Here is a 27,555-nt window from a genome sequence, read left to right on the forward strand (position 1 = left end):
GTGTTATCCTGGGACACTGACCTAATTTTCTTGAAATACTCAGCATAACAAGTGCCTTTCTACACAGTAGTATGTCACTGATGTCAGCTAGGCCTGTATACCTTGTACATGTACGTGTAGTAAATAAAGATGATATTATTATTATTATTATTTATTTTATTATCACACTGGCCGATTCCCACCAAGGCAGGGTGGCCCGAAAAAGAAAAACTTTCACGATCATTCACTCCATCACTGTCTTGCCAGAAGGGTGCTTTACACTACAGTTTTTAAACTGCAACATTAACACCCCTCCTTCAGAGTGCAGGCACTGTACTTCCCATCTCCAGGACTCAAGTCCGGCCTGCCGGTTTCCCTGAATCCCTTCATAAATGTTACTTTGCTCACACTCCAACAGCACGTCAAGTATTAAAAACCATTTGTCTCCATTCACTCCTATCAAACACGCTCACGCATGCCTGCTGGAAGTCCAAGCCCCTCGCACACAAAACCTCCTTTACCCCCTCCCTCCAACCCTTCCTAGGCCGACCCCTACCCCGCCTTCCTTCCACTACAGACTGATACACTCTTGAAGTCATTCTGTTTTGCTCCATTCTCTCTACATGTCCGAACCACCTCAACAACCCTTCCTCAGCCCTCTGGACAACAGTTTTGGTAATCCCGCACCTCCTCCTAACTTCCAAACTACGAATTCTCTGCATTATATTCACACCACACATTGCCCTCAGACATGACATCTCCACTGCCTCCAGCCTTCTCCTCGCTGCAACATTCATCACCCACGCTTCACACCCATATAAGAGCGTTGGTAAAACTATACTCTCATACATTCCCCTCTTTGCCTCCAAGGACAAAGTTCTTTGTCTCCACAGACTCCTAAGTGCACCACTCACTCTTTTTCCCTCATCAATTCTATGATTCACCTCATCTTTCATAGACCCATCTGCTGACTCGTCCACTCCCAAATATCTGAATACGTTCACCTCCTCCATACTCTCTCCCTCCAATCTGATATTCAATCTTTCATCACCTAATCTTTTTGTTATCCTCATAACCTTACTCTTTCCTGTATTCACCTTTAATTTTCTTCTTTTGCACACCCTACCAAATTCATCCACCAATCTCTGCAGCTTCTCTTCAGAATCTCCCAAGAGCACAGTGTCATCAGCAAAGAGCAGCTGTGACAACTCCCACTTTGTGTGTGATTCTTTATCTTTTAACTCCACGCCTCTTGCCAAGACCCTCGCATTTACTTCTCTTACAACCCCATCTATAAATATATTAAACAACCACGGTGACATCACACATCCTTGTCTAAGGCCTACTTTTACTGGGAAAAAATTTCCCTCTTTCCTACATACTCTAACTTGAGCCTCACTATCCTCGTAAAAACTCTTCACTGCTTTCAGTAACCTACCTCCTACACCATACACTTGCAACATCTGCCACATTGCCCCCCTATCCACCCTGTCATACGCCTTTTCCAAATCCATAAATGCCACAAAGACTTCTTTAGCCTTATCTAAATACTGTTCACTTATATGTTTCACTGTAAACACCTGGTCCACACACCCCCTACCTTTCCTAAAGCCTCCTTGTTCATCTGCTATCCTATTCTCCGTCTTACTCTTAATTCTTTCAATTATAACTCTACCATACACTTTACCAGGTACACTCAACAGACTTATCCCCCTATAATTTTTGCACTCTCTTTTATCCCCTTTGCCTTTATACAAAGGAACTATGCATGCTCTCTGCCAATCCCTAGGTACCTTACCCTCTTCCATACATTTATTAAATAATTGCACCAACCACTCCAAAACTATATCCCCACCTGCTTTTAACATTTCTATCTTTATCCCATCAATCCCGGCTGCCTTACCCCCTTTCATTTTACCTACTGCCTCACGAACTTCCCCCACACTCACAACTGGCTCTTCCTCACTCCTACAAGATGTTATTCCTCCTTGCCCTATACACGAAATCACAGCTTCCCTATCTTCATCAACATTTAACAATTCCTCAAAATATTCCCTCCATCTTCCCAATACCTCTAACTCTCCATTTAATAACTCTCCTCTCCTATTTTTAACTGACAAATCCATTTGTTCTCTAGGCTTTCTTAACTTGTTAATCTCACTCCAAAACTTTTTCTTATTTTCAACAAAATTTGTTGATAACATCTCACCCACTCTCTCATTTGCTCTCTTTTTACATTGCTTCACCACTCTCTTAACCTCTCTCTTTTTCTCCATATACTCTTCCCTCCTTGCATCACTTCTACTTTGTAAAAACTTCTCATATGCTAACTTTTTCTCCCTTACTACTCTCTTTACATCATCATTCCACCAATCGCTCCTCTTCCCTCCTGCACCCACTTTCCTGTAACCACAAACTTCTGCTGAACACTCTAACACTACATTTTTAAACCTACCCCATACCTCTTCGACCCCATTGCCTATGCTCTCATTAGCCCATCTATCCTCCAATAGCTGTTTATATCTTACCCTAACTGCCTCCTCTTTTAGTTTATAAACCTTCACCTCTCTCTTCCCTGATGCTTCTATTCTCCTTGTATCCCATCTACCTTTTACTCTCAGTGTAGCTACAACTAGAAAGTGATCTGATATATCTGTGGCCCCTCTATAAACATGTACATCCTGAAGTCTACTCAACAGTCTTTTATCTACCAATACATAATCCAACAAACTACTGTCATTTCGCCCTACATCATATCGTGTATACTTATTTATCCTCTTTTTCTTAAAATATGTATTACCTATAACTAAACCCCTTTCTATACAAAGTTCAATCAAAGGGCTCCCATTATCATTTACACCTGGCACCCCAAACTTACCTACCACACCCTCTCTAAAAGTTTCTCCTACTTTAGCATTCAGGTCCCCTACCACAATTACTCTCTCATTTGGTTCAAAGGCTCCTATACATTCACTTAACATCTCCCAAAATCTCTCTCTCTCCTCTGCATTCCTCTCTTCTCCAGGTGCATACACGCTTATTATGACCCACTTCTCGCATCCAACCTTTACTTTAATCCACATAATTCTTGAATTTACACATTCATATTCTCTTTTCTCCTTCCATAACTGATCATTTAACATTACTGCTACCCCTTCCTTTGCTCTAACTCTCTCAGATACTCCAGATTTAATCCCATTTATTTCCCCCCACTGAAACTCTCCTACCCCCTTCAGCTTTGTTTCGCTTAGAGCCAGGACATCCAACTTCTTTTCATTCATAACATCAGCAGTCATCTGTTTCTTGTCATCCGCACTACATCCACGCACATTTAAGCATCCCAGTTTTATAAAGTTTTTCTTCTTCTCTTTTTTAGTAAATGTATACAGGAGAAGGGGTTACTAGCCCATTGCTCCCGGCATTTTAGTCGCCTCATACGACACGCATGGCTTACGGAGGAAAGATTCTTTTCCACTTCCCCATGGACAATAGAAGAAATAAAAAGAACAAGAGCTATTTAGAAAAAGGAGAAAAACCTAGATGTATGTATATATATATATGCATGTGCGTGTCTGTGAAGTGTGACCAAAGTGTAAGTAGGAGTAGCAAGATATCCCTGTTATCTAGCGTGTTTATGAGACAGAAAAAGAAACCAGCAATCCTACCATCATGCAAAACAGTTACAGGTTTTTGTTTCACAGTCAGTTGTTTGTTGGGTTATCTTATTCAAACTTGGGCAATGTATGATGGAAAGATACTTCTTCACGTAGTACACCAAAAATGAAAGAAATCAGACCATAAATAGCAGAGTTCACTTCTCAGCCATTAGCGGCCGCTTAGCGGTATATTTTTGTATGGTTGTTATGGTTATATTCTCATTTTTTCTGTCTCATTTGATAGAATGAAAGATATATTACAGAAATAGATATGATTTTGATTGCTTTCATGACGAAAAGTACCTTGAAATTGCGCTCACAGTAGCGAAAATGTTCTATTCTTTAGTGAAGCTCAAGAGTAAACAAATGACATCACCGTCCAATACCTGTCCGCCTGCCAGTCTAAATTCCAATACGGAGTCAAGAATGGATTGACATTATTTATACAATTATTACAATAATGCAGTAGTGCATAACAGTAAATCTTCTATTTTTTGTGAAAAAAAATTCCAAATGGTAAGCAAGAGTAATATAAGAGGGGCCTGTAGCCGTGACTAATGAACAGAGAAAATGTTATTTTAGTGCCAGGAATGTCTGCATTGTTTATTCTGGACCCTATTTTGAAATTGGCATCTGTTGAAATTTGTGTGAAATCGGCCAAATTGCCAATTTCTGACCACTTTATTGGGTAGTTGAAATAAGTGAATGGGCGGTTTCTTGTGTACTCAGTTGACAGACTAGAAGTAAATAAGTTTATTCAGGTATACACAAATACAGTTACATAGATTATCATACATAGCAGTGTATGTATAGAGAACCTAGGATAACCCAGAAAAGTCAAAGTGACTTATTTCCAGTACCTGGCTTAGGCTTGCCATATATGATTTTTGTTAATTTTTTTTTTTCTCGGTTGTTTGTTGGGCTATCTCACTGAAACTTGGGCAGTGTATGATGGAAAGATGCTTCTTAATGTACAACAAAAATAAAAAAGACGGACGATAAATAAGGAAGTTAACTTCTCAGCCATTAGCCGCCTCTTTGCAGTATATTTTCGTAAGGTTTTTATGGTTGTATTCTCATTTTTTTGGACTCGTTTGATAGGATGGAAGATATATTACAGAAATAGACATGATTTTGATTGCTTTCATGATGAAAAGTACCTTGAAATTGAGCTCAAAGTAGCGGAAATGTTTGAATTTTGCCGATGTTCAATGAACAGTGTAAGTCAAGTTGGTTAATTTTATTAAGTGTATTCTAACCTAACCACTCTGTAATTCGGCAAACTCAGTAATCCAGCACACTGTAGGTCCCAATGATGCCAGATTTGTGATGGAGGACCTGTACTATTTGATACCTACAGTACTGTGTATGGTCCAGCTCAGGAACAATGTGGAGAAAATAAGGAAGTACAAGGGCAGTGATTGAGTCCTTAATAGGCATTTGAGAGGTAGAAATGTTAATGGGGATGTGAAAAAAATGATTACACAGTACTTCTTCCAACCCAGATCAATGATTATTATGTTTATGTGAAGCTTCTGACTCGTGTAGGTCTTGGCATAGAATTACCAACAATATGTTAAGAAAAAGGACACAGTTACAACTAATGCAACATTTTACTCTGGCAATGTTTTGCTTTGTCTAGGATTGTTGAAAGGTCAGTTCTCTGTCTGCTTATCATTAGACAAACACGCTTTCTAAGTGTACTCACCTTAAGACATACGGGAATTTAAGGGATCACTTTAAGAAATGTGTGTGATTTAGATTGATTAGAAAGGGAGGAATAAGTAATAGAGAAGTACAGTGGACCCCCGGTTCACGATATTAATCCGTTCCTGAGAGCTCATCGTAAACCAAAATTATCGGAAAGCGAATCAATTTTCCCCATAAGAAATAATGGAAATCAAATTAATCCGTGCAAGATACCCAAAAGTATGAAAAAAAATTTTTTTTACCACATGAAATATTAATTTTAATACACACAAACTGAAGAAGACATGTACAATTACCTGACACTTACCTTTATTGAAGATCTTGTGATGATTGATGGGATGGGAGGAGGAGAGAGTGTGGATGGTCTTAGTGTTTAGAAGGGGAATTCCCTTCCATTAGGACTTGAGGTGTCAAATCCTTTTCTGGGGTTACTTCCCTTCTTCTTTTAATGCCACTAGGACCAGCTTGAGGGTCACTGGACTTCTGTCGCACAACATATCTGTCCATAGAGGCCTGTACCTCTCGTTCCTTTATGACTTTCCTAAAGTGTTTCACAACATTGTCAGTGTAATAGTCACCATGCCTAATCACACTATGTATGCCACTACGACTCTTAAATCTTTCAAACCAACCTTTGCTGGCCTTAAATTCACTCATATCACCACTAGTTGCAAGCAATTTTTTTTACCAAATCGTCATGCAACTGCTTAGCCTTTTCACAAATGATCGCTTGAGAGATGCTATCTCCTGCTATCTGTTTTTCATTTATCCACACCACTAACAGTCTCTCAACATTTTCTAACACTTGTGGTCGCTGTTTCGTAATCACAGTTGCACCTTTTGCAAGAACAGCTTTCTTGATTGCCGTTTTCCTGCTCACTATAGTAGAGATGGTTGATTGGGGTTTACTATACAAGCTGACCAGCTTCGACACACGCACTCCACTTTCGTACTTTGCAATTATCTCTTTCTTCATTTCAACAGTCAATAGCACCCTTGGTCTCGAAGGGTTGGCACTAGGAGCTTTCTTGGGGCCCATGGTGACTTATTTTGCAGAAACAAGCACCAAAAACAGTGATAATATGGATAATATGGAATGTACCGAATGTATCCTTAGATGCGCGCACACTGGCTGGCTTGTAAACACTGGCACACACGGGGCAGTTCAGGCCACACGTGGACACGTCTCGTACGAACTGCATCACATTCCGGGTTTTGTAACGGGAACCGAGGCAAGTTCTCTGTGATACAATGCATTGGTTACCGGATTTATCGGATACCGATAGCATCGCGAACCGGGGGTCCACTGTATATAGAATATGTAGATGACAGAGGCGAGAGACCTGGGTGGTGAGTGGTGTTCATTAACCCTTTGACTGTCGCAACCCCCAATCCTGAGGTGTCTCATGGTGTCACAAAATTTAAAAAAAAAAAAATTATTTTTTCTTATGAAATGATAGAGAATCTTTTCCCGATTGTAATGACACCAAAAAAACGAAATTTGATGGAAAACTGACGGAATTATGCTCTCGCGAAGTTAGCGACCTCGGCACTGTTTACAAATCGGCGATTTCGCCCACTTTGAGCCCTATTTTCGGCTAATTTCATTGTTCCAGTCGCCCAACCTCATAGCTATTTCTTTAGAACTCCATTTTTTCTATCGATTGAGTACAAGAAACTGCCCATTTACCGATTTCAACTACCTAATAATGTGGTCAGATATTTGCAATTTGGCCAATTTCACGAAAACTAAAAAATATGACAATTTCAAAATATGGTCCAGAATGAACAATGCAGACATTCCTGGCTCTAAAATAACATTTTCTTTGTTCATCAGTCACGTCTCCAGGCTCCTCTGATATTACTCTTGCTTTCTATTTTGAATTTTTATTCAAACAAAAAATAGAAGACTTACTATTATGCAGACTACTGCAGTACTGTAATAATTGTATAAATAACATCAACCCATTCATGACTGCATATTAGAATGGCTAGTTGGACATTTATTGGACAATGGCATCATCTGTTTACTTTTGAACATTGGCAAAAATCAAACATTTCCCCTACTTTGAGCTCCATTTCTAGGTTCTTTTTATAGTAAAATCAATCAAAATCACCTCTATTTCTATAATATATTTTCCATTCTATCAAATGAGACCAAGAAAACGAGAATACAACCATAAATACTATACGAAAATAGACCACAAAGTCTACATTTTAATTAAAAAACGATCGGAGTTTTTTTTTTCTCATTATGCACTGCGTGCTCCAAGATTTTTTTTATATGGTGCACACTGACCACACAGACCCATTCTCTCACATGTGGGCCTACCAGCTTTCTCCTGCTTGATTTGAAGCCGCTAGAATTTATGAGTATATATACGTCAAACACGGTACCTCGTAAGACGTATATATACGGCCGCGACAGTCAAAGGGTTAAGACTTTTGATAGAGTTCCACATCAGAGGCTGTTGAGGAAAATTGAGGCATACGGAATAGGCGGAAATTTTTTTTTTCCTGGGTAGAGGTGTGGTTGACAAATAGGCAGCAGAGAGTTTGTATCAGTGGGGAGAAATCAAAGTGAGGGCGCATCACTAGTGGTGTTCCACAGGGGTCGGTGTTGGGCCCTTTGCTATTCACAATTTGTATAAACAACATTGATGAGCGAATAAATAGCGACATAAGCAAGTTTGCTGATGACACCAAAATAGGTTGCCTAATTCATTTTACTGAGGGCATTAGAGCACTCCAGGAAGATCTGAATGGTCTGATGCAGTGGTCAGAGAAGTGGCAGATGCAGTTTAATATAGACAAATGCAAAGTTCTAAACATTGGAAAAAAAGTAACCATGCCACATATAAACTAAATAATGTAGATCTTAATATTACTGATTGTGAAAAGGATTTGGCCGCGACAGTCAAAGGGTTAATATTACTGATTGTGAAAAGGATTTGGGAGTTCTGAAACCAAGACAACAGTGCATAAGTGCTCACAATAAAGCAAGCAGAATCCTTGGCTTCATATCAAGGAGCGTAAATAATAGGAGTCCTCAGGTTGTTCTTTAACTCTATATGTCTTTGGTTAGGGCTCATTTAGATTATGCTGCACAGTTTTGGTCACCGTATTACAGAATGGATATTAATGCACTGGAAAACATACAAAGGAGGATGACAAAGTTGATTACATGTATCAGAAATCTTCCCTCTGAGGATAGACTGAGGGCCCTGAATCTGCACTCTCTAGAAAGATGTAGAATTGGGGGGGATATGATTGAGGTGTATAAATGGAAAACAGGAATAAATAAAAGGAATGTAAATAGCATGCTAAAAATATCTAGTCAAGACAGGACTCAAAGCAGTGGTTTCAAGTTTGAAAAATTCAGAATCAGGAAGGATATAGGAAAGCACTGGTTTGGGAATAGAGTTGTGGATGAGTGGAACAAACTCCCGAGTACTGTCATAGAAGCTAAGATGTTGTGTAGTTTTGAAAATAGGTTGGATAGATACATGAGTGGGTGTGGGTGGGTGTGAATTGGATCTGACTAGCTTGTGCTAATAGGTCTGATGCCATGCTCCTTAACCCTTTGACTGTTTCAGGCCCCTCTCTGAAACTATAATCTGACCTGACTAAATTTGGTGGGTTATGCATTGGGTTTATGCGTATCGCTTTCGCCGGACCCTATTTTCAGCCAATTCTTGTTCCAGTTGACCAAACTCATAGCTATTTCTTTAGAACTCCATTTTATCTATCAGCTGAGTACAAGAAACCTACCATTTACTAATTTGGACTACCCAATATGGTGGTCAGAAATTGGCAATTTGGCCAATTTCACGCAAAATAAAAAAGATGCCAATTTCAAAATAGGGTCCAGAATAAACAAGGTAAACATTCGTGGCACTAAAATAACATATGCTCTGTTCATTAGTCACATCTCTAGGCCCCTCTTATATTATTATTGCTTTCTATTTTGATATTTTATTCATACAAAAAAATACAAAATTTACTGTTATGCAGACGACTGCATTATTGTAAAAATGGTATAAATAATATCAGTGCACTAGTGAAAGAATATTAGACTCCCCAGTTGACGTGTATTGGTCGTGTGGTGTGATTTATTTACTCTTGAACATTGGTAAAAATCGAACATTTCCGCTACTTTGAGCTCAGTTTCAAGGTCGTTTTCATCGTAAAAGTAATGAAAATCATCTCTATTTCTGTAATATGTTTTCCATTTTATCACCTAAGACCATGAAAACGCGAATACAACGATAAATACTATACGAAAATACACCTCAAAGTCGGCGTTTTATTCCAAAAAAACGATCAGTTTTTTTTTCTCATTACGCAATGTGTGCTGCAGGATTTTTTTTATGTGGTGCACACTGACCACACAGACCCATTCTCTCACATGTGGGCCTACCAGCTTTCTCCCACTTGATTTGAAGCCGCTAGAATTATTGAGTATATATACGTCAGAAACATTGGCTCGTAAGACGTATTTATACGTCGAAAACAGTCAAAGGGTTAAGTGGATATAATCTGACCTGACTAGGTGGGTCATTGGTTTAAGCTGGGACATGACTTGGACCTGCCTTGCATGGGCCAGTAGGCCTGCAGCAGTGTTCCTTCTTTCTTATGTTCTTATATTCGTGGTGTTGTGGATGTTTGCAGAGACTGGCTGATGGTAGGCTCATTAGGAATATACATATATACCATTATCTAAAGTGCAGTGCAGATGATTAGGTAAACATCTTCATGGAAAAGGAATGTGGAGGATTACTTAGTCGATAGGTCTTCTGTTGGCATAAAGGGTATAGGTGTTCAGATAAGACTTATGTAGAGGCATTATCTGTATCTTTCTGTAGTGTTCTCTTCCAGGGAAAGGAGTTCCTGGGAAAACTGAGCATCAGACATGGATAATAGATCTGATTTAATTCAGGCTTCATATTATAATTTAAAACTGTTCCTTGTTTAATTCTTCAAGATTAAATTACTGTAAATTCTGAGAACTACACTGTAACAAGGTTTATTCTAGTTTTGTTGATCATGATCTTCCTTACAACAGTAAGGTATAGTACTGTACTATATTTGATTTCTAATTCTTATGTATCTATCCATGTAGAAGAGCACCTAGATGGGCAAAAGACACTGAATGATGTTGATTTGCTGAGTCAAGGATTTGTTTTGAGAGAACCCTTGACTGGTCAAAACATCTTCAGATGAAGTCTAATCCTATTTTAGTTACTATACTTTCCTACATCCTTGTTGGCATTTTTGCCAAATTCTGTATCTATTCTTAGCACCTCACATTCTATATATCTGTCTGTATCATGTTTAGTTTAAAGTTTATGTACACTATTAGTTAACGCTTGGTATACTTCAGTCTTTTGTATAATTTTATTTCTACACAGCTGAATACATGGAGTGGAAGTATCGAGATAGGTGTGACGGTATGCAACCCAGATGTTATCGACATTCCAATTACAGCTACAGATTTACGTGGAGGAACATGGGCAAGTACCATTATTTTTTGGGTAATGCAATTTATAGTGCTGTAATTTATATATACAGTACTATTACCCTTTGTGTTCTAATGTGGGAAATTCCTTTCAAGATAGAATATATGGTCGTTTTGAGGATATGATGCTCTTGGTTTTTCAAGGAACCCCCAGCCCAGCGTTTGTCAGAGTGGGCCGCGGTCCCTATGGGGCTGTGATCTGGGTTTACCTTAAATGATTGGTGGGTTGTCAGGCTAATTGACTGAGAATCACTGTCCTGGCAAAATGAAAGAGAGACTCCTTTACATGCAGCAATGAAATTGCTTTAGTGTGTTACCACTATTGAACAGGTCAGGAGTAGGCTAACACAATACAGTAATATATCAGATTTGTGATTTTTTTTGTTAAGGTAATGCAGTGGTACCTCGAGTTTCGTACAGCTCCCAACTCGAACAGTTATGTAAGTGTATTATTGTAAGTGCTTTTGTGAGTGTATTTTTGGGGGTCTGAAACGGACTAATCTAATTTGCATTATTCCTTATGGGAATAAATTCGTTCGGTAACGGCACTCAAAGAGCCTTTTGGAACGAATTTTGGCTGAAACTCGGGATACCACTGTAATTTTGAAAACATTTATACTTAACCATCTGAAACTGGCTAGTTCAATGAATTTATTTAAGTATTGTGATTTATAATATAACATGTACTGTAATTTGATACTGTGTATCTGTAATGTGTTTGCCATTAAAAGATAATTACGTACATACTTTTATTATCAGTTCACAGAATTTCTGTGGTTTGATGATAATGAAAGTAACTAGACAAATGTATCTACAGTAATAATATTTTTCTGTCGCGTCACAAAATAGGATATGCAGCCCCACCAAATATATGGCGTATACCATAGCTTGTGGTTTACCATATTCTCGGGCATGAATTTTTCATTTTGCCCCGAGGAAAGAGTATTGGGTAATGCCACTACTGTTAGTAAATATACTGCCATAAAGATGGGACTTTTCAGCCCTTAATGATTTCTCTTATCTATATTTGTTATAAGCTTTTAATATTAGTTCGAAAAAAGAGACGTTCACTGTGTATAAAATCACAGTACAGTACTGAACTGTATTGTACTGTATAAACCTATTATATAATATAAAAATTCCAAAAGCTTATCATAATTGGAGTACTTTTAATATTTTCACATTTCAGCCCAAATAGTTTACAATTCATTGGCCTTATCAACTCCATCCTTGGCTGTTGCTACATTCAGGTATCACTACCTTTTTAAATCACTGTATTGTTATCTAATTGTAGCAAATCTTGCATATCATTGTAAAATGCTATGAACCTTATTTATAATGTACTTAATGTATATTGTTCATAAATATTAGTAGTTTTTTATATTCATGTAATCTATATTTTAAGATACATTGCCAGAATGTGTGTTTATTCCCCACCCCACACTGTCTTTTCTCTTAATTGATGTTTTTTTTTTTTTTTTTTTTAATTTAGTTGATGTGGGTGTTGTTACCAATCATGAAATTATTTAATGTGTGTGCTCGTGTTAATGGTTTTAACCTGGAGGGAGGGGTTAGTTTTAGCTTGAGTATGCATGTGAGTGTGAATCTTTCTTATTGCATAAAGCACTGAAAGTCCCTTATTGCCCAGTGCTCCATAAATTTTTAATATTTTTCCATATTTTAAGAGTTACTACACCAACCTGCCACCTACAAAGGTAACCTAAATGAATCCTGACTGCCTCCATCTCTATTCTTTTATTTTCACCTCTTGAACTACACATTTTATTTAATGCAACTATATTGTAATGCTATCCAGACTTATTATTTGCTAACATACCTCCTACATTGAACCCATCCTCTAGTTTTTTTAATTTTGGTTAGTTTTTATTTAGGTTTTAGATACATAAAGTACAGATTTTCCTTTACAATGGTCTTGGGGGCAGACTATGTACAGTACATTTAACCTAACATAACCCAATAAAGTCAAACAGCGTGACTTATTTCCATTGGGGCCCCTGACTTTAAACTTTACTGTTATTTTGTATCTTATTTCAGAATTTAAATTTTTTTCCAATATCCTCCATAATGTTAGTGACATTTCAACTGTTTAGACTGAAGAAGGCTGGCATTAAGTATAAAAATATAACAGTTTATTCTTGTTTTCTTTAAAAACTGAATGGCCAGTTTCATAGTAATGTTTTTTTTATTTTTTTTTTATTGTCACACTGGCCGATTCCCACCAAGGCAGGGTGGCCCGAAAAAGAAAAACTGTCACCATCATTCACTCCATCACTGTCTTGCCAGAAGGGTGCTTTACACTACAGTTTTTAAACTGCAACATTAACACCCCTCCTTCAAAGTGCAGGCACTGTACTTCCCATCTCCAGGACTCAAGTCCGGCCTGCCGGACTTGAGTCCTGATTTTGAGTTGATTATTCCCAGTCCTTAACTCATACAGACTTTTCAAGGTGTCTGACAAACTTTTGGTTTCTAACTACAGTAATTACTGATCCATCAAGACCACTTTTAGAATCCAGTTACTTATTGGTAAATATCAGGTCAGAACTTCCATCAAATTTTATTGATAATAACTAGATACAGTAGGGCCCCACTTATATGGCAGGTTAGGTTCCAGGCTACTGCTGGAAAGCAGACATTGCCGGAAAACAGAACACCATTTTTTCCACTTATAAATGCATATAAATGCCAGATGACAAGTTTACACTAACATATATTAAGTTAGCAATAGAACTGAGCATTAACCCTAAACTGTCCAAACGTAGATCTACGTTTTTTCAACATTTGAAAGTACGTATATGTAAAAAAAGTTGATTTTTTTTTTTTTACATTTGAAAACGTGTAAAAAAAACTTTGATCTACATTTTTTTTTTATATCTGAAAATATATAAAAACGTAGATCTACTTTTGGAGCACTACGCATATGAACGTTGATCTGCTTGGACAGTTTAAGGGTTAAAAAACAATAAAAAGTAAAATTTATACACAGTACACTCATTATTTACCTCAAAATATTTGTAGTCTTAATGTAGGGCAAAAAGTGAGTAGTATTTATTGTAAGAAGTCAGGTGTGGGAGGTATGGTAGCCATCCTGGTCACCCCACCCACGCATAATATCTATGGTGATGCCTAAAGCTCCCTAGGGTGATAAAATAAATATACAGTACACTCATTACTTACCTTAAAATATTTGTCGTCTTAATGGTCTTAATGTAGGGTGAGAGGTGAAAAGTATTTATTTGTAGAAGTTGTGTGGTAGGTATGGCATCCCGCCTGGCCACCCCACCCACTACGACAATTAACCCTTTCAGGGTCCAAGGCCAAAATCTGAAGTCACGCACCAGTGTCCAAGAAATTTTGAAAAAAAAAAAAAAAAAAAAAAATTTTTTCTTACAGAATTAAAGAGCATATTTTTGTGAAGGTAATAAAACAAAAAAAAATAGAATCTGATCAGTACTTACCGAGATACAGTGCCAAGAAGTTTGTAGAAAATGATGTGGTGGCGGCAACATCGACGAATTCCACATACGCGTATTATATTATTTTGTTGTTTTAGTTGTTTTTTCTTTTCTTTTCCAATTTTTTTCTATTCCTACTAACATTTGGGGCCTGAGAGACCAATACTGTATATAATTGATATATATATACTCACTGTATTGAACACAATAACCGCACTAAAGTTATTATCATATTATTGTTTACCACTGTTGTTTATTACAATAAACATGCACAAATATTGTATAATACTAATGTTCTATCATATATTTACATATTTACAATCACTGGACATGGTTTTAGAACTGCTGGAGCTTGTGGAACTCCTTGAAACAAGGCACCATGCACAGAGGCACCTTACATTCCTCACACATAAACCGAGTGTCTTTGCGTCTTTGTTGCCGTCGTTTTGTTTGTGCACAGACAATGCATCTCTTCTGAGCAAATTTCTTTTGAGTTGAAGGAAGCTGTATTATGAAATGATCACCTTCTCTCCTCAAACGCTTGGGTATATTGTGATGAATTCGAGGACCATGTTGTATTGCAGGTGTTGTTACCTGGTACTTCATTATGAGTTGTCTGACAACAGACAAACAAAATTCACCATACGGTGGTCTGTTACCAGTCTTTATTTGGTACATATTATATGCATTCAGCATTGAAATGTCCATGAGATGGAAGAAAAGTTTCATGTACAACTTGTAACTCTTACGAACACAGTCAACAAAACCAATCTGCATGTCACACTTGTCAACCAAGCGCATGTTTTGTGTGTAATCAATCACTGTCACTTGTTTTCGAATACGTTCATTAGTCACTCGATCAACTTTGCCACTGTCTTGCATTTCATTACGGTGAATGGTTGTCAACAATGTGACATCTCGTTTGTCATGCCACCGTAATGCCATGATGTCATTGGCAGTAAACACCTGCACGTCATCACCACGAACACCTGCGTTGAGCCTGGGCATATGTTTACGATTAGAACGCACTGTGCCACACACATCTGTCTTGTTCACTCGCATGAAATCACTAAGTAATGGGCTTGTGTACCAGTTATCGGTATATAATGTATGGCCCTTACCAAGATAAGGTGCCATCATGTTTCTCACTACGTCACCTGATATACCCAATAACATCTTGGTATCTTTCAATGTTTTACTACCCGTGTATACAACAATATCCAACACCAGGCCACTGTCACAATCACAGAGTACAAACAATTTTATACCAAAGCGGTTCCTCTTGCTCGGTATATACTGCTTGAATGACAGTCTACCTTTGAACAAAATCAAAGACTCGTCAATTACAAGATTCTTGAATGGATAAAAGTATATCCTGAACTTTTGTTTGAGATACATGAAAACATTTCTAATCTTGTATAACCTGTCACTTCTGTCAGGCCTGGTTTTGTCAGAGAAGTGCAACATACGTAACAGTAAGATAAACCTGTTCACTGGTATTATTTCACTGAAGGATGGGGTACAAATTAGCCGATCTGTGGACCAGTATGCTTTTATATTATGCTTATAGACGTGAGGCATAAGCATTATTGTTGCAAAAAGCAAATACATTTCTGCAACAGTCGTCTCTTTCCACCTGTGTAGTCTTGACTGTGGTGATAAGATCGTATTTGCCATGGTGTACTGAAAATACTTATTACTTTCCCTGACAATAATTTCCATCAATGGCTGGTCAAAGAATAATTCAAAGAATTCCAGTTCATTGGCCGTGGTTCCAAGGGGACAGGTAGGTAGAATTCCACTTTGAGAGTCATCAAAGTGGTGAGGGCTGGGAACAAAATTGGGATTTTGCTGCCAATCCCAGATACGGTTTGCTGGTGGATACTGGACATCATAGGCTGGTTGTACGGGTGGTTGTGGCGGGCTGGTGGGTGACGCTCCGCTTTGTCCTTGAACTGACGAGTCAGCAGCGTGGGTCCCCGCGTGGCACAGTGAGTCACGCATGGCGGTGCCACTACCACCACCAGCCCCACTAACACCATCCACTGATGTCTGTGGCCCATCCATGCCAAGTGTAGCCACATCATCCTCACTATCACTACCTAAAACGGGTGTAGGGCCACGGGATGTACTCCGGGATGTACTCCGTCCCCTGGGCACAGCATAGGGTACACTACCCGAGCGCATGCGGCGGCGAACATACCGACGCTTCACTGGTGAATATGTTTCCTCACTATCACTACTCGAATGATCGTCGAGCGCAATAAAATCACAATCCACGTCAGAATCATCGTCATTACTGAAGTCAGAGGCCAGGCCACGGGAAAATATTAGTTTTCTCTTACGTTTAGGAACACCCGACCGTGAGTCACGAGTGCCCACACCAGAGGTAGAAGGTCGAGGATCGTCGGGGTTTTCTGCACTATTATCGATATCCTGGTCATTATTTTCGGTCACTAACTTATCAAAGCCGTAGAATTCGTCTTCATTTCCACTTCCATCAGTGTCAGAACTATCAGACAGGAAGAGGAGAGTCCCAATTTTCCGGGGAGTGAGAGCTGACTTGCGACGAGGCATGGTGAACAAGGGTGACTGAGCCGGCGGTCCCACAATGCTATGCAGGCGCCTAGATTTTTTGTTTATGGCGCACACCCACGGCGCACACCCATTCTCTCATATGTAGGCCTATGCGCTTTCGCGCTAAATTTGACGGCGCTAGAATTTTGGCGTAGATCTACGGTTTGGACACTCACCGACCAGCCGTAGATCTACGGGACGGACCCTGAAAGGGTTAAAACTCCCTAGAGCGATACAATGCATATGCAGTACATTCATTACTTATCTTAAAATATTTGTTGTCTTAATGTAGGTTGAGAGGTGAGTAAACGATATAAAAATGAATAAATGAGAGAAAGAGAATGAGTAAATGAGAGTGAACAGAGTCGCAGAGTATGTAAACAAACAGACGAACATGGCTGGTGGGCTGATACACATTCATTTCCATATTTGTAAAGCTTATATCATAGTACAAACACCTTACATTGTGTACCAGTTGTCTACATAGTGGTACAGTAGAATAAATAAAGACCAACACTTCCATTCTCATGTAATTTTTAGAAGGAATGATGCTCTGACAAATAATAATAATAATAATAATATTATTATTATTATTATTATTATTATTATTATTATTATTATTATTATAGGTAGTAGGTTGGTAGACAGCAACCACCCAGGGGAGTACTACCGTCCTGCCAGATGACTGTGAAACAGAAACCTGTAACTGTTTTGCATGATAGTAGGATTGCTGGTTTCTTTTTCTGTCTCATAAACACGCTAGATAACAGGGATATCTTGCTACTCCTACTTACACTTTGGTCACACTTCACAGACACGCACATGCATATATATATATATATATAATATATAATATATATATATATATATAATATATAATATATATATATATATATAATATATATATATATATATATATATAATATATATATATATATATATATATATATATATATATATATATATATATATATATATATATATATATATATATATATATATATATATATATATATATATATATATATATATATATATATATATATATATATATATATATATATGCATGCAATAAGATCACAGTAAACAGGTGATTTCAAAATATGCAAAACAACCACTCTGAATGAATAGAGAAATTCCAAGCGCGTTCGTGACTACTCACATTATCATAGTTCCTTGATAATGTGAGTAGTCACGAAAGCGCTTGGAATTTCTCTATTCTTTCAGAGTGGTTGATTTGCATATATATATATATATATATATATATATATATATATATATCTATATATATATATATATATATATATATATATATATATATATATCACATATAATAATATATATGTGTGATAATAAAAATAATAATAAAAATATATATATATGTATATATATATATATATGTATATATATATATATATATATATATACATACATATACATATACATACATCTAGGTTTTTTCTCCTTTTTCTAAATAGCTCTTGTTCTTCTTTATTTCTTCTATTGTCCATGGGGAATTGGAAAAGAATCTTTCCTCCGTAAGCCATGCGTGTCGTATGAGGCGGCTAAAATGCCGGGAGCAATGGGCTAGTAACCCCTTCTCCTGTAGACATTTACTAAAAAAGAGATGAAGAAAAACTTTATAAAACTGGGATGCTTGAATGTGCGTGGATGTAGTGCGGATGACAAGAAACAGATGATTGCTGATGTTATGAATGAAAAGAAGTTGGATGTCCTGGCCCTAAGCGAAACAAAGCTGAAGGGGGTAGGGGAGCTTCGGTGGGGGGAAATAAATGGGATTAAATCTGGAGTATCTGAGAGAGTTAGAGCAAAGGAAGGGGTAGCAGTAATGTTGAATGATCAGTTATGGAAGGAGAAAAGAGAATAGGAATGTGTAAATTCAAGAATTATGTGGATTAAAGTAAAGTTTGGATGCGAAAAGTGGGTCATAATAAGCGTGTATGCACCTGGAGAAGAGAGGAATGTAGAGGAGAGAGAGAGATTTTGGGAGATGTTAAGTGAATGTATAGGAGCCTTTGAACCAAGTGAGAGAGTAATTGTGGTAGGGGACCTGAATGCTAAAGTAGGAGAAACTTTTAGAGAGGGTGTGGTAGGTAAGTTTGGGGTGCCAGGTGTAAATGATAATGGGAGCCCTTTGATTGAACTTTGTATAGAAAGGGGTTTAGTTATAGGTAATACATATTTTAAGAAAAAGAGGATAAATAAGTATACAAGATATGATGTAGGGCGAAATGACAATAGTTTGTTGGATTATGTATTGGTAGATAAAAGACTGTTGAGTAGACTTCAGGATGTACATGTTTACAGAGGGGCCACAGATATATCATATCACTTTCTAGTTGTAGCTACACTGAGAGTAAAAGGTAGATGGGATATAAGGAGAATAGAAGCATCAGGGAAGAGAGAGGTGAAGGTTTATAAACTAAAAGAGGAGGCAGTTAGGGTAAGATATAAACAGCTATTGGAGGATAGATGGGCTAATGAGAGCATAGGCAATGGGGTCGAAGAGGTATGGGGTAGGTATAAAAATGTAGTGTTAGTGTTCAGCAGAAGTTTGTGGTTACAGGAAAGTGGGTGCGGGAGGGAAGAGGAGCGATTGGTGGAATGATGATGTAAAGAGAGTAGTAAGGGAGAAAAAGTTAGCATATGAGAAGTTTTTACAAAGTAGAAGTGATGCAAGGAGGGAAGAGTATATGGAGAAAAAGAAAGAGGTTAAGTTAGTGGTGAAGCAATGTAAAAAGAGAGCAAATGAGAGAGTGGGTGAGATGTTATCAACAAATTTTGTTGAAAATAAGAAAAAGTTTTGGAGTGAGATTAACAAGTTACGGAAGCCTAGAGAACAAATGGATTTGTCAGTTAAAAATAGGAGAGGAGAGTTATTAAATGGAGAGTTACAGGTATTGGGAAGGTGGAGGGAATATTTTGAGGAATTGTTAAATGTTGATGAAGATAGGGAAGCTGTGATTTCGTGTATAGGGCAAGGAGGAATAACATCTTGTAGGAGTGAGGAGGAGCCAGTTGTGAGTGTGGGGGAAGTTCGTGAGGCAGTAGGTAAAATGAAAGGGGGTAAGGCAGCTGGGATTGATGGGATTAAGATAGAAATGTTAAAAGCAGGTGGGGATATAGTTTTGGAGTGGTTGGTGCAATTATTTAATAAATGTATGGAAGAGGGTAAGGTACCTAGGGATTGGCAGAGAGCATGCATAGTTCCTTTGTATAAAGGCAAAGGGGACAAAAGAGAGTGCAAAAATTATAGGGGGATAAGTCTGTTGAGTATACCTGGTAAAGCTTATGGTAGAGTTATTATTGAAAGAATTAAGAGTAAGACGGAGAATAGGATAGCAGATGAACAAGGGGGCTTTAGGAAAGGTAGGGGGTGTGTGGACCAGGTGTTTACAGTGAAACATGTAAGTGAACAGTATTTAGATAAAGCTAAAGAGGTCTTTGTGGCATTTATGGATTTGGAAAAGGCAATGACAGGGTGGATAGGGGGGCAATGTGGCAGATGTTGCAGGTGTATGGTGTAGGAGGTAGGTTACTGAAAGCAGTGAAAAGTTTTTACGAGGATAGTGAGGCTCAAGTTAGAGTATGTAGGAAAGAGGGAAATTATTTCCCAGTAAAAGTAGGCCTTAGACAAGGATGTGTGATGTCACCGTGGTTGTTTAATATATTTATAGATGGGGTTGTAAGAGAAGTAAATGCGAGGGTCTTGACAAGAGGCGTGGAGTTAAAAGATAATCATACATAAAGTGGGAGTTGTCACAGTTGCTCTTTGCTGATGACACTGTGCTCTTAGGAGATTCTGAAGAGAAGTTGCAGAGATTGGTGGAAGAATTTGGTAGGGTGTGCAAAAGAAGAAAATTAAAAGTGAATACAGGAAAGAGTAAGGTTATGAGGATAAAAAGATTATGTGATGAAAGATTGGATATCAGATTGGAGGGAGAGAGTATGAAGGAGGTGAATGTATTGAGATATTTGGGAGTGGACGTGTCAGCGGATGGGTCTATGAAAGATGAGGTGAATCATAGAATTGATGAGGGGAAAAGGGTGAGTGGTGCACTTAGGAGTCTGTGGAGACAAAGAACTTTGTCCTTGGAGGCAAAGAGGGGAATGTATGAGAGTATAGTTTTACCAACGCTCTTATATGGGTGTGAAGCATGGGTGATGAATGTTGCAGCGAGGAGAAGGCTGGAGGCAGTGGAGATGTCATGTCTGAGGGCAATGTGTGGTGTGAATATAATGCAGAGAATTCGTAGTTTGGAAGTTAGGAGGAGGTGCGGGATTACCAAAACTGTTGTCCAGAGGGCTGAGGAAGGGTTGTTGAGGTGGTTCGGACATGTAGAGAGAATGGAGCGAAACAGAATGACTTCAAGAGTGTATCAGTCTGTAGTGGAAGGAAGGCGGGGTAGGGGTCGGCCTAGGAAAGGTTGGAGGGAGGGGGTAAAGGAGGTTTTGTGTGCGAGGGGCTTCGACTTCCAGCAGGCATGCGTGAGCGTGTTTGATAGGAGTGAATGGAGACAAATGGTTTTTAATACTTGACGTGCTGTTGGAGTGTGAGCAAAGTAACATTTATGAAGGGGTTCAGGGAAACCGGCAGGCCGGACTTGAGTCCTGGAGATGGGAAGTACAATGCCTGCACTCTGAAGGAGCGGTGTTAACGTTGCAGTTTAAAAACTGTAGTGTAAAGCACCCTTCTGGCAAGACAGTGATGGAGTGAATGATGGTGAAAGTTTTTCTTTTTCGGGCCACCCTGCCTTGGTGGGAATCGGCCAGTGTGATAATAAAAAAATAAATAAATATTATTATTATTATTACACATTATTACATATTATTGTTAAAAGTTGTTATTATTATTGCAGATTATTATTTTTACTACAAATTATTATTATAATAATAAAGAAGCGTTAAACCCACAAGGGTCGTGAATAGCTATAAATAGAGTGAAGGCATACGAAAGGAATAAATTTCTAACCATACCCTGGCCGGGATTGAACCCGCGGTCAGAGAGTCTCAAAACTGGTGTTTAACTAGAGAAAATGTAATTCTTCCTACTCTCCCAAGAACCACTTAGTAAACAAATCTCATATTTATGTCAATTTTATATTGTGGTGTATGTATCTTGTTTATATGTTATGTAGCATGCTTATTATAAATTAAAAAAAACGTCATAGATGGATTAATGGAAATGTCTATATTAACGTAATATACGACATTTAATGCGCCCAAGAGATTATTATATGGCGTCGAGTAGAGACTTAGTGATTTTAATGTGTACCTGCATGCAAGCACAGTGTGTAAGTATATTTAGGAACAGGTACACATAAGTATAATTATCAGAGTACATATAAAATATGCAATAACTTTAAAACACTTGAAATTTTGGAAAATTTCCAGACATAATAGATATGTGCTCAGGGAGAATGTAAACAGACCAGGTTGGGTGCGCTTTATTTGAAAGACCGCTTACCGTATAGCAAATTTTGGTCATAATTTGAAATCACCATATTAGTGGAATGCCTTAAGGCAAAACACCATAAAGTGGTTCCCTACTGTACTTATTTTCACTACGATCAGCAACATAAATGACTTTTTCCATATTTAGTGTAATAAATTGTTTCCACCTGCAGAGGACCAAATTCATGTTACGAAAATTCTGTATTCAGCTCATAATAATTAGGTTTTCAGCAGGTTTACTTTTTCCAGTTTCTACTCTGTTATTGCCTCGTAATAAATTCAGTTTTAATTGGCCTAATTGGAATATTGTCTGCATTATTTCCCTACTGTTTAGTAACAAAATGGTATTACATTTAACTCTCATAAACTGTCAAGAGTATGCTCAGTCTAATTCTCATTTTGCATATTTTTAGTGGTTCATGCAGTCAAAATTATTTTCCTATTTTGAGTGTCAACCTACTCAAGTTTTATTTTTATTTAATTTTTACCAAGAGCCAAGAGTATAAGAAATCTTAATGAAACAATAATTATAATTTTTCTTTTAGCAATTTCAACATGTGAACACTTGAAAGTCATTAAAGCATGTTTAATTTTTGGTTAGAATTTGTTAAGAAAAGGAAAGGTAAAAAAATTTGTAGCTCAATTTTTTAGGGCTAAATTATGGTTTGTCAGTCACCCATGCTTTTGTTCAGGTGGCTGAAAGTTATTGTGAAGTGTTTGTAATAAGTGTACATTTCTAATATTTTATCTGGTGTCTATTTTTTTTATACCCAGGGTCATCATTTTTATCAAATAATATATCTGGCCTACTCATGATTTGGTAGAAGTAAAATTGCATTTGAATTTGTAAATTTTTACTCTGTAGGCAATATTATATGTAGGTAAGGTGACTAATTTTTCATGAAATCACTTGTTTTTAGATTATGCTGGGTCAAGGAGTGTTGAGGGATGGTCGCTCCTTACATGAAGCTTATGGTTGTGACCTGGACAAACTGGTTGAGGGTGACAGAGTTGGAGTCATGAGAACATCACAGGTTAGGAGGAGTTGTTTGGTGTTAACAGTACTTCAGTTGACACCTGATTAAAGCTGTGAGAAATAGTTATGCAAAATTAAAAATAAGTATTCTGCATTAAAATGAAATACTGTACATAAATGATTAAATTGTACAATGTAATTGTTTTACTTATAATGATGTTTTAATAGCTACAATATAAATTTGTTCCTAGGAAAGACAAAAATGTACACTTGCTTTTATTGGCTTTTATGTTATACATGTATACTAAATGCAGTTCTAAATTTTAGGGTGACCTGAAATTTTTTGTTAATGGAGAAAGTCAAGGTGTAGCAGCAGCTAATCTACCACAGATGTTGTATGCTGTGGTTGACATGTATGGCAAATGTGCACAGGTTACTGTCACTGCACCATCCACTCCAGATTCTAGTAAGTGAAAATAGTTTGGGTCATGTTGGGTTTCTAAATTTTACATTGTTTAACCCTTTGATTATTTTGGCTGTATATATATGTCTTACGAGCCAATGTGTTTGGCATATTAATACGCATAAATTCTAGCGGCTTCAAATCAAGCGGGAGAAAGATAGTAGGCCTAAATGTGAGAGAATGGGTCTGCGTGATGGGTGTGTGCAGTATGAAAAAAAATCGGGGACTCAGTGGTGCATTGTGGGAATGCCATTTTAGTAGTACTTGTTCACAATGCCTTGCAGTAAGAAGTACCTTACTCCTCACCGAATTGGTGGTCTTCTGTTCCCAAGTGATAGTTGTGACACCGATGCAAGTGACAGTGAAAGTGAATTCCATGGTTTTCAGGAGGGAGTGACCAAAAGTAGTGCCCAGAATAACGTAATTAGTGATGAAAACTCAGATGACCCACAACCTTCCACCTCTGGTGCTGGGCCATCTCTTTCACGTTCACCTGTACCAAGATGAAAGAGGAAACTATTTCCCCATGTACAGGACTCGGATGTGAGCAGTGATAGTGATTTTCAAGCTATTGAAAACAGTTTGAGTTGTGACAGTGAGGGGGAATATTCTCCAGTGCAGCGGCAGTATGTACGACGCAGCATGCATTCTGGCAGTGTGCCATATGCCATTTCAAGGAAAAGGAGTAAATCTCTGAGTACATCTCATGGCCCTACACCACGAACTGATAGTGAAGATGCCAATGATATTGTTACAATGGGGATGCATAATGTGCATGGGGCAGCAGATGGTGGTGGTGATGTTGGCGGTGGAATAAGTCATGTGGCACCAGCAGCTGGCCATGATGCTACCCACACTGCTAACTCATCACAGCCACAACCAGCTTCAACCACCCCCACAACCTGCACAACCACAACTTCCACAACCACCTGTCAATATCTAGTACCCACCAGCAGACCACATCTGGGATTGGCGGCAAGGTGCCAGTTTTGTTCCCAATCCCCATGACTTTGATGAAACACAAAGTGGAATACGGCCTTCATGTTCACTTGGGAACAATGCCACTGAACTGGAATGCTTTCAGTTATTCTTTAATGAACCCGCGATGGAAATTGTTGTCAGGGATAGTAACACATAGTACGAGTACACCATGGCAAACAATTCTTTCACCAAGGTCACGGCTACACCAGTGGAAGGACACAACTGTGGCAGAGATGTACCTGTTCTTTGCCACAATAATGTGCTTATGCCACATGTGTATAAGCACACTGTCACCACATACTAGTCGACAGACCGCCTGATTTCAACCCCAGGTTTTAGTGATATACCAGTGAATTGATTTCTGCTATGGTTATATATGCTGCATTTCTCAGACAAAACAAGGCCGGACAGAAACGACAGGTTATATAAGATCAGGAATGTGTTTATGTATCTGAAACAAAAGTGCTGTATGTATTTTTATCCCTTCGGGAAGCTTGTTATTGATGAGTCTTTGATTTTGTTCAAAGGCAGACTGTCGTTCAAGCAGTATATACCAAGCAAGAGGAAACGCTTTGGTATAAAGTTATTTGTACTGTGTGATTGCAAAAGTGGTCTGGTTTTGGATATAACTGTGTACACTGGCAGTAATACATTGAGAGATACTACTAGGAAGTTATTGGGTATCTCTGGTGATGTGGTTAGAACAGTGATGGAACCATATCTTGGTAAGGGGCATACATTATATGCTGATAACTGGTACACAACCTGTAATTGTTTTACACCTGTAATTGTTTTACATGATGGTAGGATTGCTGGTGTCTTTTTTCTGTCTCATAAACATGCAAGATTTCAGGTACGTCTTGCTACTTCTACTTACACTTAGGTCACACTACACATACATATACAAGCGTGTATATACACACCCCTCTGAGTTTTCTTCTATTTTCTTTCTAGTTCTTGTTCTTGTTTATTTCCTCTCATCTCCATGGGGAAGTGGAACAGAATTCTTCCTCCGTAAGCCATGCGTGTTGTAAGAGGCGACTAAAATGCCGGGAGCAAGGGTCTAGTAACCCCTTCTTCTGTATAAATTACTAAATTTAAAAAGAGAAACTTTTGTTTTTCTTTTTTGGGCCACCCTGCCTTGGTGGGATATGGCCGGTTTGTTGAAAAAAAAAAATCTGGTACACAAGCCCCTTACTCAGTGATTTCTTGTGAGTGAATATGACGGACATGTGGGGGCACAGTGTGTGGAAATTGTAAGCATATGCCTATGTTTGATGCAGGTACTGGTAGAGGTGAGATACAGGCGTTGGCTGCCAATGACATGGCATTTCTGTGGCATGACAGACGTGATGTCACATTGTTAGCATCATTTCACCAACACGAAATGGGAGACAGTGGCAGGCAGAATAGAGAGACCAATGAACCCATTCCAAAACCTGCAGCTGTGATGGACTACAACCTTAATATGCACTTAGTGGATAAATGTGACATGCAGATTGGGTTTGCTGATTGTGTTTGCAAGAGCTATAAGTAGTACATAAAACTCTTTTTCCATCTTGATATTTCCATGCTTATAATATGTATAAGTTGAAGAGGAACAACAAACCCAAATATGGTGAATTTTTTTCGTCAGTCGTCAGACAAATAATATTCAAGTGCCAATGGACCAGTGTGCATGAAATTATCAACACATACCCTCTCGTCTGAGGCCTGATCACTACCCCATACAACTGCCTCCTCCTGCTTTTAAGAAAACTGCTTAGAAGAGATGTTGCGTCTGTGCACATACCACAAAACGCCCACAAAAACGAAAAGACACTCATTTTATGTGTGAGGAGTGTAAAATACCACTGTGCATATACCCATGTTTCAAAGAATTCCACAAGGTGCAGCAGTTCTAGGAAAGTGTCCAGTGACTGTATACAGTGGACCCCCGCATACCGATTTTAATCCGTGCAAGAGGGGTCATTGTTATGCGAAATAATCGGTATGCGAATGAATTTTCCCCATAAGAAATAATGGAAATCAAATTAATCCGTGCAAGACACCCAAAAGTATGAAAAAAAAAATTTTACCACATGAAATATACATTTTCCTATACACAAAGAGAAGGATACATGCACAATAGTAGAGTAGTACATGCACAGTATATATTGTGCATGTACTAGTCTACTAAATGAAGAATAAATGACACTTACCTTTATTGAAGATGCAGCAATGACTGATGAGACACTGTGTCCTGGGAGTGCCTTTTCCTCCTGAGTACTGTAGGTCCTGTTTGGCATTTTCTTCCAGAACAGGCCTTATCACACTGTGTATGCCACTACGATTCTTAAATCTCTCAAACCAACCTTTGCTGGCTTTAAATTCACCAATATGAGCACTAGTTCCAGGCATTTTTCCCTGTTCACCTGGGTGTTAGTCGACTGGTGTGGGTTGCATCCTGGGAGACAAGATTAAGGACCCCAATGGAAATAAGTTAGACAGTCTTCGATGACACTGACTTTTTTGGGTTATCCTGGGTGGCAAATCCTTTGGGGTTAATTGTTTCTTGGTATTCTCAATAAGCCACACCAACAACGGTGCTACAGCAGCAGCAGCAGCTGACGGTGGTACAGCAGCAACAGACGATGCTACAGCAGCAACAGACGATGCTACAGCAGCAGCAGACGATGCTACAGCAGCAGCAGACGATGCTACAGCAGCAGCAGCAGCTGACGGTGGTACAGCAGCAACAGACG

The 27,555-nt window shown here is 38.3% G+C and overlaps 1 protein-coding gene across 1 annotated transcript in view; it reads left to right on the forward strand.

The window, feature by feature from the left end:
* Neurl4 (neuralized E3 ubiquitin protein ligase 4) overlaps nt 1-27,555 on the forward strand; it is a 54,981-nt gene that overhangs the window by 23,723 nt on the left and 3,703 nt on the right. Inside the window, exons 2-4 of the mRNA XM_070089655.1 lie at nt 10,757-10,858; nt 23,312-23,425; nt 23,695-23,833. Coding sequence (XP_069945756.1) covers nt 10,757-10,858; nt 23,312-23,425; nt 23,695-23,833 — 355 coding nt within the window. The remainder of the gene's footprint in view (nt 1-10,756; nt 10,859-23,311; nt 23,426-23,694; nt 23,834-27,555) is intronic.

Source organism: Cherax quadricarinatus, chromosome 29, assembly GCF_038502225.1.
Source record: "Cherax quadricarinatus isolate ZL_2023a chromosome 29, ASM3850222v1, whole genome shotgun sequence".
Taxonomy (NCBI): Eukaryota; Metazoa; Arthropoda; class Malacostraca; order Decapoda; family Parastacidae; genus Cherax; species Cherax quadricarinatus.